Source organism: Filicampus tigris, chromosome 1 (genome assembly GCF_054856515.1).
Source record: "Filicampus tigris isolate MCC_2025a chromosome 1, RoL_Ftig_1.0, whole genome shotgun sequence".
Classification (NCBI taxonomy): Eukaryota; Metazoa; Chordata; class Actinopteri; order Syngnathiformes; family Syngnathidae; genus Filicampus; species Filicampus tigris.
In genome coordinates, this window is record NC_141217.1 from 21,787,614 (window position 1) to 21,798,892 (window position 11,279).

Genomic DNA, 11,279 nt, shown 5'->3' on the forward strand with positions numbered 1-11,279 from the left:
TATATATATATATATATGTACACAGTATATATATATATATATATATATATATGTATATACATATATATATATATATATATATGTATATACATATATATACACACATATATATATATATATATATATATATATATATATATATATACACAGTTTATGTATACATATATATACACACAGTTTATATATATATATATATACACACACAGTTTATATATATATATATATATATATATATATAAAATATATATATATATATATATATATATATATATATAAAATGGTGATTTTTTTTCGAAAGTGCAAAAAGAAATTAGCCACTAAAAGGTAAAACCATTAGACGTCATTTTACATTTCTAACAAGTGATGTACAGTATGGTGACGCTAGAGGCCTACCACTTTGAATGGGAGTCCACTTACTCACCTTGGTAACAACCTGAAGCCGCTGACGTAAGTACAAGCCTTGCAAAGTCCTGTGACAGTAAGATCAGCTGGCAGCATTAATTAGCTGCTTCCATAATACTTACAAGCTTACGGAAACTTTTCCTCTGACATTTGCTGACAGCGATTTGTGCTCTGCTGAGCTCCGCTGACCTTTCAGTGGGTGAGTGTGACGGTTGCCGTCTCGCTTGCTAGCTCCAACTCGTCCCGACGACCTGATATGCAAATGAGGCAGGTTGACTGATGGCATCCTGGTGTTCCCACCGCCTATTTTTAAGACAGTGGTAGGTGGGAGCAGTACAGTTCTATTCAGTTTTGTAATGTAACTACTTTGTTTGTGTAGTTACTAGGGTTTTCTCATATCTGTACTTTACTTTGTTATTTATGATTCTGGTAACTTTTACCCCCCTACATTTCCTAAATATGTGAAGGCTAATTTTACTCCGTTACATTTCCCATAAACAACTTATTGACTTATTACTGCAACATCGATCACAAAAAATCATGAATTGACGAAATGCCTGAACCGCAGAGCACAAAGCGAAAGAGTAGTCTTGCCTGTCCAGGGTGAGGCATGCAAATTGCCTGTGCAGAGGAGTGACAAGATGAAAGCATCTGCTGCTGACTCTGCAACTCACACACCATCAGATGATGACCAAAACAACCACAATAGATACTCTGTTGTGGTGATAACGAGGATCTGGATCATGTTCAACACCCAGGGGCGTTATAACAGGAATGCTTTTCATACACTGAATGAAGTGCCTTTTACGGCAACCTACAGTAACAAAAAAATTGCATTCAAAATTTCCCCAGCCAATCTGAAAAAGCACATATTTAATTCAAATTAATCCCATGAAGTCAAAATGTCAATGCTCTATTAGTTACAGTATGGTGGGTTGATATGGCTAGCATGAAGACCAGACTAACATGTGCTAGCTAACTTTGCTCATCAGCCAAAACAGTCCATTATCTACTGAACACCATTGAAGTAAAAAAAATAATAATAATAATCCAACCAATAAAAAAAAAAATTACATTTCTAAACACTTAACAATACATTTACTTCCAAAACGTATTTGATTTATGAAAATATCAAACAAAAACAAGTGACACACACAGATACAAGGCGTGGTGATTGGTGAAATCAAAACAATATGGGCCACGTGTCATAGCGTCTGTCCGACCGCAAGGTACACAATACTGTATTTTTATTTATTTAATTTTTTTTCCCATTTTCGGCCGCATGTCAAGAGTGCGGCACCCGCGTGTGACGTGGTGCCGGTTAAAGTCCGTTCTCGACACTGTTTGACTACCACCAAACTGGGACCATGTGGGTCGATGAAATATGCAGAACGGAACGCGGTGATGGTTAGACGATGCCCAGCTCTGTAATTTAGTAAAATATGACTAACTTGCTAGCTAACGTCAACTCAATATCACACCATCTTTCCCATCAAAAGAGCATGCCTCTTCCGTTAATCCGAGGTACAGAAAAGTCAGTTAGCCAGTCACTCAATGTTCATGTTATATGTCTAAATTTCCACGTTTATTTTTGAGTCAATTTACATGTTGAAATGTAAATTAGAGGCAGCGTTCAGTCTCTCTTTGAAGAAACTTACCACATGTAACATAATTTCCGAGGAAAATTCACACATTCAAGCCACCACGGCAGAGACTTGCGGCTAAAACCACCATTCAAACCATTCATCACTGTGACTTGGCTCCAGCTCACCCACAACTTTAGTGAGGATAAACGCTGTAGAAAACGGGTGGATGCTGATCGCGAGAAAGATACGTTCATACCATCTAGTGTAATGAGTCCCAAAATTAGCCAATTTCACTTAATTGGTCCAAAACGTGTTACTTACTACTAATAATGTATATACAACACTTAATTTTTGTGTTTGTAGTGTGTCGTGAGATTTTTCTAATGTTAAACAAGTAGGAATAGTTGGGAAACATGGTTCTCGTGTGTACACACCTAAAGTCACAAATTTAACTGCTGCTTTCAGGGCGCAGGTGAGGAATCCTGGCATATTTCCCAAGCTGAATCACTCATTTGCATTTGCAGATGTTAATTACCGGCAGGCCAATCAGCAGGATGCCGCGACAGCTTGAGCATCACATGCCGCTCTTCCAAGCACCCCCGATGCCCACCCTCAGAAGGCGTCATTTGCACACTTACTCCCCCGGCTGACAGTAAAAGATAATCACCTCCCATTTCTTTCATGGCTCATTCCCTCCTGCTCGCCGTTGTCTGATTCTCCACGCTGAGCTCTTATCTGCAGGGGCACGGCGGGACAGGCCGGGCCTGCCATGTCGACACGCCACCTGTCAAAAACTCACCAGAGGGGGCAAAGTCATTCAGTGTCAGATCCACAGGGGTTAAGAATATGACGTCATCCATGATGTGGATGTGTGATTGTGTTCGGATGCTTCAGTTAAAATGCGTTCAGATTAGGGCTGCACGATTAATCGAAATCTAATCTACATTGAAGTTTGACCTACTGCAATAATCTAATCGCAAAACAGTGGCATTTTGATGTGTTATAGTTTTTAAAAATCACATGATAGTGTTCTCATGATAGTGTTTTTTATTTTGTATTTTGAAGTCTAATTGAACTTACGTGTACAAGGCTATGCAAAAAGGGCACCATTGGCTTTGTTTGACCCCCTTTCACAGCAAACAATATGATTTAACGCAAAAGAATACAAACACAAGCTTGCAATAACTTTCTAGTTCTAGTGGCGTCATCCTATTTTTGCTCATTGTCATCACACACACACACGCACGCACGCACGCACGCACACACACACACACACACACACACACACACACACACCCACACACGCACACACACAAAAGATCAATGCAACGAATGAACAATAAATGCTTATGGTATCACTGCTGTTAGCCACATTGTGCTTTCTTTTCAGTTTCCATGCATTTCGTTTGCCACGCAAGCTCATGTAAGTTTGGTTTTTTTGTGTCTACCCACAGTAACACCCCGCCTCCCCTCCACTTCCTGACGCTCCCTTGCCTCCATTGTCCAGGTATGCTATATGCCTGGGATGAAAGGGGCTCGCTGTGGGCGCATTTCTTTGAGAATTATTTAAGGCTTGAGTTTGTAGGGGATGCATATTTGATGCGTTTCCAGACGAGCCCACAGCAACACTTCAGACAGCGTCGGCTAGTGTGCGGCTTCAATAACGTACAATCATAAATACCGGTAAATTTATTTGATCATATTATTATGCTATTTTGCGCTAATATAGAAATTAGGACCCTGAGGGCTGTATGAAGAAATAATAGTGTTTAACACATACACACACGTCTGATTTTAGGCCGCCATCTAGTGGCCTATGTACTATGCGCCATAAAAAAAAAAATTCTGGCGGGGGGGATGCACGGGGTACATGCGTCCCAATTCATGTGCAAACCGTGAGAAAGACCATTTTAAACGCGTAAATCATACATATTAAAGGAATAGGGAAAACAGATGGTTTAATATCCTAATATCTTGAGAATGTGAATTTGGGGATTCTATTAACTGCAAGCTTTAATCATAAAAATGTATCAAGGGAGCCAACATGACTCCTGATCCTGTTCAAAGTTCTTCTTTGTGATATGTTGCTCAGTCTGCACTGACACGAAATCTACTACTAATCAATAGTGTGTCATGTCCAGCCATCTTCTGTTTGGATTGTTTTTTCTGCTAGCTCCTTTGCTCCACCTTTAGAGTTGTAAACCATATTCCACTAAGACGATATAGTATCAAATGCGTTTTCCTTTTTGGAAAAAAAGCATCCAGTTTCAGAAGTGTTAGTCTTCCAAATTCATTGCAGCTCTGTGCTGGCTGTGGCAAACATTTGTTTCCCAGTCAGTCTAATAAAGTAAACCTGTGGTGTCCAAACTATGACCCAGGGGCCATTTGCAGTCCGCCATCCATTTTCTATGGGCCTTTTGCATGTATAAAAATGACTTGTGACACGCCCTACAACAAAAAGTGGGGGTAGATGTGGCACCCACATCCCCCATGGGTGAAACACACATGACGACTACTAGTAATATTAATTTGACTTCTAGAGGTTTTCTAGATATACAAAAAACCTACCTGTTTCAGTTTCCTCCACTTTCTACTGTCTGTGCCAAGGTCTGATTTGTGAACATATCACATTAATGCTTAACTAAAATCCTCAAGTAAACAATGCTTTAAAAATTGTCATCTTATTACTTATTACTCTTGCTATGGTTCTGAATGACGACATCTGCTGTGTGCAGGGGCCGATCTATTCTAGTGAGGTGCAGGGCTGTGGCCCAACCCAAAATCATGAAAAAAAAAAACCCTAAAAAAACAGCTAAAATAACTATAATACATAAGTGCTTGATTGACAGGTTGGTTTTAGCGTGTTTAATAAAGTCTGACGTCAACGTGACCCTTGCATCCTTCAATTTTTCTGTATGCGCCCCTTGAGGCAAAACGTTTGGACACCTCTGCTCTACACTACTATTCTGTTGAATAAGTGGCAACAGGTGGATACACAGTTTAATTACCGTACTGCACTCCAGTGGAAGGGCATTAAATTGTTCTGCCTGTCGCGAAATGTCACTGGCATAGATAGATGAACAAAGATACATTTGTATTGCGTGAATAATTTGCACACCAATTAAGTGAAATTGGTTAGTTTCCTACAGCATATGTGATGATCTCTCACCACAGCACCGTGGTTGGGAATCACTGGTTTAGTGTCGACCTATTGTAGAGTTGTAATTGAATTCTCAACCCAGCACGCAGTAGATTCGCTTCAAAAATAGACGTGCCATTCGCATCATTTTGGCCGTTTGTTTTTACCTTGCAGCAATCTGCACTTGTGCTGTAACAATTTTAAGTAGTGCTTTCCTTTTTGTATATCCGTCGAGTATTCTCAGCCACTGTACTTAGTTGACGTCCTTGCTGCAGCTCGAGGCCAGAGGCAACTCTGGATTGCCACAATATTGTTCATCCAAGTGGTGATTCCGTAGCATTTCGGATGCAGACGGAGTACCGGTGCAGACTGGTTCACCATGCCCAGGTTGGTCCATGCCAAAAAAGGAAGAGGGAAGGTTGTGCATGTCCCTTTCTCTCTTCACAAAGGCAGTAAAGGATGAGACGCAGTTCCCAATAAAGTGGTCCGCTTGGCCTAAAATGTACAGATCCAGTTGGGGGTAGTCAGGCCGCAGGTTCACCACTTTGACCTGCAGAGAGATGACAACACTTTGATACCATCCCTCAAGAGGAAATTCAAGGCAATTGTTTTAAATTGTGAAAAGTAATGCATAATATGTATCCTTTAAGGTTGGATTCAGGACCTCAGTTGTTGAACAATATCAGCTACTGTGTAAACATTTTACAATTAATACAGAAAACAGTGCTACAGACAAGCCAGCAGCAATGAGCAAGTGTGAGTGCCGGTTTCATCACCTTGCCCTTGAAGAGCTTCTCAATGTCGCTGCTGTGAGACTCCGAGTCGGTGGCGATGTAGACGGAGCGAGCCGAGGTCTTTTCCACCCACAGCTTAACGGCCCTACGGATCTCGGCCAGGTCGGGCAGACACATGGTCATGGTGAGGGGCAGCACCGTCTGCCGCTTGTAGCCCACACACTGAGGGGAGGCCATGAAATGAGGCCCTGCATCGCCGCTCTTCAGTAATTTGCAAGCGTTTTGCTTTAAGGAGGAAAAAGAAGGAATGGCAAGGGACACTGATATAAATGTTCATATGCAAAATTAGCCTTAGTTATAGCAGCCTGCAAAAATACTGGAATATTCCTGTCTGTAAACAAAATATATGCATAAAATGTATTACTACCTATTGAATACCCTTCATTGTTGTGTGTATGAATGATGATAATAATCGAATGTAATTTGATAAAAATAAGCGATGCAATGTGGTGCAAGAGTAAGGTTATAGTTGGGAAGTAATCGCACATGTACACTTAACACTTGGAGAGGCGATTTTTAAATGTTGTGTTTTCAGGCTCTAAACTACTGTCGTCATGAAAACAAATGTCCAAAATGACAGTTTAAACAGAAGGACAGAGGGATGTCTCCATCTAATCCCCCAAACAAGAAGATTGGCAAGTGTACCAGGATTGACCTGACAAAGACAGGACATCATTTTTTGTATTTTTTTTTTTTTTCGTAGTGAGGTTATACTAACTCACAACACACCGCAAGCTGTTGATCCTCCATTTGTCAGGAAACAACACAAACTTCAGGTCTGGCTTTCATTTTGGTTCACATCACAGTCACAGAGTCTGTGGCTCAGCCAAACGGAATGTTGACCACACACATTTGCAATCACAACTATTGAGAAAATGTAACATTCATGATTTTCTGTCCCAGTTCAAGCAAGAAAAAGAAATCACTCTGGACACACTCAACAATACAGACTAATAATTTGTCAGTATGTGTGTATCCCACTTTAGATGCCGTGATCTATGAGAAGGTGAGCTAGATGGCACAACCTTCGGAAGTATCATCCTGTTCAATAAAACAAGAGTTCAGAACATTCAGAGAGATTCACCCATCTTATTAAAAGTAAGTTTAAAGAATGCCATTCAGTCATGTGCTTGTGGGAGCCCAATCGCTTACGTCATCTCACCCAGTCACTGCCAATCCTCAAGTGAATGCCAACATAGGGCCGAGTCAGGAGGGCAGCGATGTGCTCCTGTCCCTCTGCCGCCATCTTGTCTGACCACACTACATAACGTTGCAGGCTAACGTGCTCCTCCACCACCGGGAACTGGGCAGGAGCTCCGGGCAGGGCCAAGACCGGGTGCTCGTTGGCCGGGAACCTAGGGCACCATGGAGGGGAAGGGATTATAGTGGAAGCTTTACAAACTTAGTTGAGAACTACTCTTATGGAGCTTCCTCACTGTACATGTAGTTTGTTTTGAGAACAACATTTAGAGTACCGTCACACAGAATAAGAAGCCTTTTAACTGCCAAAAGTACATTTTCCTCATATATTTAACAAAAAAAACTAAATCAAAGAACCACAGGATGAATATTTCACAAATTGTCATGCTCCATTATGAGGAAAATAAAAATCACTAGATTGTTGTACGGATGCACACTGTGGAAAAATGTCCCTGTTAAATAGTTGGTCTCTAGAGTGCCTGCCCACTAGTCAATTGTAAACTTTAACAAATATCTCTTATTTATTTTTTTTACCCATGTCTGAAAATGTGTCTGAGAGACGTTCGGCACTTTGCAGATTTACATACTATCCCCCACGCCAATACTAGGCAGCTAAACTGGGCCAGGATCGGCTGATTTCAAGCGACATTATGTCATGTCGTGAATGCATGGATTAGCGCTACCTGAGAGCATTACCAGCATTTGCTGCTGATTTCTAGCGCATATTCAATTATCCGGTGAAATTACAGATGGATGTAGGAAGTCTTTGTGTAGGCCAATAAGACCAATGCATGCACCACATGCACAGAGCGCACATTAATTAATAAAGTTTTGGTGATAAAGTACTCAAGTGAAAATATAGAATCAATGCTTTACTATATTTAGAAGGCAGCTATTTGATTTTGTCCCAATCGCCCAGGTAACGTAAAGCATAGCTAAACTTCATTTTGTTCTTCGGAACTAACTTGTGAAAAGTAAATGAACAGCAACTATGCTAGTTGCAGCCAAGTCAATCACTCACTTGCTTCAAGACACAATTAATCAAGAGTGTATTTTAAACAAATGACAGATTTCTCACGAACTATTAATTAATGCCCATCCCCGGTCACAATGTTTATTGCATTGAAATAAAAGGTGTACTCACTTCTTCATCCACTGCTGCTGGTGGTATGCACTGAAGGAAATACCACTAAATAACACAGACTCGTCAAATTCCACGCCGGCATAGTCCCAGAACTGACCAAATGGATTTCCATCCTGAAAAGACCAGAGCAGTTATTCCCGACAACTATGCCTTGGCATTTGGCGTTATCCAAATTCACTTCAGTGGTCTAAAATATTTGTTGTAGGTATGGCTCCCAGTAACATATAGTAAAAATCAGACAATGAAATGTTCTTACACTAGATGGCAGAAGGCACATAATTGTATATCTACCTGTTACCATCCATATATCAGAATAAGTAATGGCACACACAAACAATATATTTCTGATTCAATATTGACGAGACAATCATTAATATAGTATTTCAGTATTTACTTTTTTTGTAACTTGTTTTAAAAAAACTTGTCTCAAAGTCAGGAAACACTACTTGTAAAGTAAGGTTATTATAGTTAAGGAAAACAACAAAGTAACTAAAACTGAAACTACAATTTTGCTTTATAAAACGAACTAAAACTATAATTATAGCAAAATTGTCCTTCGTTTTGTCTATGTCAATTAATATCATAAAATGAACTTTCAGGGTCGAATTTTAATGGATTTATTTCGGTATTGCTGAACGCCTGTACAAAATAAAGAAAGGTAAGACAGTTGTTTGAGAATACTGTAGTAGTTTATTACACAATAACTTAATACTTTTTTGTTTTATCTTGCACTCAATAACTCAATACATTAAAAAAAACTAATAGAAACTAAATTAAAACAAAGCATCTTCGAATAGCTCTAAAAAATCATTAAAACTAACTGAATTTAAAAGACTTAAGTGAAAACGAAATACAAACTAAGTGTAATGAAAAACACTGAAGCCGAGTTGGTGATATGTGAGGTGATCGACGGGCCGCTAGAGGGCAGCGTTCGATTCCATTTCACAAAATACCAGAGCAAATGACTCACTCAGAAGCCAGGTACAAGTAGATCATTTGGACCATTCAGAGCCCTGTTCTGTTCTCACCTTTCAAACAAGCCACTTAAAACTAGAGTGGAATAATTCAATTTTTGTCACTTTGCAGTTGAGGTATTTGAAGTTCTTTCTTCCACTACTCCTTGCTCACATATATTCTGGCAGCCTGAATGCCTTGTGTGACCATGCTGCCTCTCACAAGTCAGTCCAAAATCTATGTTTTATTTTCTGGGTGGGGAACTAGACTCTTAATTTAGATTTTGATTTTGTATTAATTAATATTCAAAACAACCTCTGAAGGAGAAATTTGACTTGATTATTGATGGAGATATTGTGTCTGGTGTGTTATTTTGGTCATATCGATTACACATTATGTCATGGGTGATTGCTCACATTTTAATACAATATAATACAATTGTATTTATATAGCGCATTTCATCTACATCTAGAGCTGTAAAAAAAGAATATAAAAAACTATTTTAAGGGTTAGGGTTATTGATCTTGTGTAGGCCTACTGTGCTCTCCATTTTGGGACCCCTCCTCCCCCACACCAAAACACGCAAAGCTCCACCGTACCCTCACCTTCATGGGACAGGATCGTCTATCTGCACTCCGCTGAGCCGCTGCCTCAAAGCAGTAGGCTTTCCTCTGTCCTCTCGGCCAGTGTTTGTCAGCCAGCTCCTTCATGAAGACTTCCAAAGTCACCACGCGATGGTAGGCTAACAAGGCCTCGAGTTTGAAAAACTCACTGTATGGAATGTGGACCTGGATGAAGAGTTGAGAAAAACCATAGATCATAAAACTCGTGACATTATGCACAAAGGTGATAGTCAGATCATCTTTAAACTGGGATGGCTCAAGTAAAGTAGAAGGGTAGAGCTCAACGTGGCTCATAACAAGGTAATCACAAAGACATCCTCCAACTGTTCATGAATGTGGCAGTACCATATTAAACAAAGCAAATAAGTAAAACAAGTAAAAATAATCCTTATCTTATGAGTGGTGGAATTGCCAATGAAATGTCCAAACGCTTTTGCCCATAATGGACGCGACTGTAAATAGACAGCGACAGACAGACTTACATTAGTGGAAGGCGGGCTGAGATGACGGTAAACAATCCACGGAGGAACTGCCAGGGTTCGGTTTAACATCTTCGCAAAAGCCAAAGAACCCAGGAAATGGTCTGCCTGGTTCCCAAAGCGACCTGAACACAGTAACACACTTGGTCTATTTTGTTTTGCTTTTTTCTATGTTGAATCTGATCATGTATATGGTGGAACTAAAATCTTGATTTTGACCGCGATGTGCAGTTAAAAAAAAAAAGTTAATCTTGACAATACAATTTAAATACGACGCGAAATGGTGTCTAGTTAAAATAGCTGCCTTTAAAATAAAAGTATTTATTACCCATGCACGGACAGTACAACACATATCCATTATCATCCCACTTCAGGTCTTTGGCAGCTGCCCGATAAGTGTGTTGTAAAAGTGAACAAAGAAAACAAGTCAGTGTGAGAGCGTGAGACGGTAGCTTCCACACCGCCATTGTAGTTCAAAACATATCCCACAATGCAGTGCGCAAACTTTCCCTTCTTTGTTTGATTAATGGTGAAGACTTACCAGACTGTTATAGCGTGTGCTGTCATCTGCAGGTCAGGAAGCATACTGTTGATTCCGTTCTAAACCTCTCACTTCAAAACAAAACCCAGACAATCACATTTGTCTTTATTTATTTATTTATTTTTGGGGGTGGGGCGGGGTGGTTGATGTATACTGGTTTGTGTAAACAGAAATATTGACATATTAACAATTATTTATTCATTTAAAAGTTTGATTGAATTACTGCAGTGTATATTAAAAAAACATCCTTTCATTTTTTCATTTTTTATATTTTGGGAATATCTTGTATCCGTGTGTTGCAAAATAATATAAGTACAATAAAAAATTATTTAAAAGTATTTAAGTCTGTAACCATTATCTGATAATGACAACAGCCAAATTTCTCCATTTATTTAATTGACGACACAATTCTAATGT

At 39.6% G+C, this 11,279-nt stretch overlaps 1 protein-coding gene across 1 annotated transcript; it reads right to left on the minus strand.

Moving 5' to 3' along the window:
• Positions 1-1,245: 1,245 nt before the first annotated feature.
• Positions 1,246-10,820, minus strand: pofut1 (protein O-fucosyltransferase 1). The gene is made up of 7 exons (XM_086026399.1): positions 10,650-10,820; positions 10,325-10,446; positions 9,825-10,007; positions 8,266-8,378; positions 7,084-7,276; positions 5,904-6,146; positions 1,246-5,677 (listed from the first exon to the last, which is right to left on the minus strand). The coding sequence occupies exons 1-7, from the start codon at positions 10,786-10,788 to the stop codon at positions 5,381-5,383; spliced, it is 1,290 nt and encodes a 429-aa protein (XP_085882525.1). The 5' UTR covers positions 10,789-10,820; the 3' UTR covers positions 1,246-5,380.
• Positions 10,821-11,279: the final 459 nt, after the last annotated feature.

What these genes read in the sequence shown, in the direction of transcription:
- pofut1 (XM_086026399.1), bottom strand. Translation starts at nt 10,788, where the DNA reads ATGGCGGTGTGGAAGCTACCGTCTCACGCTCTCACACTGACTTGTTTT. An exon ending in TCAGCCCGCCTTCCACTAAT is followed by an intron (nt 10,008 to 10,324) that starts GTAAGTCTGTCT and finishes CTCTTCATCCAG; the next exon opens with GTCCACATTCCATACAGTGA. An exon ending in TGAGGATTGGCAGTGACTGG is followed by an intron (nt 6,147 to 7,083) that starts GTGAGATGACGT and finishes TCCTCCTTAAAG; the next exon opens with CAAAACGCTTGCAAATTACT.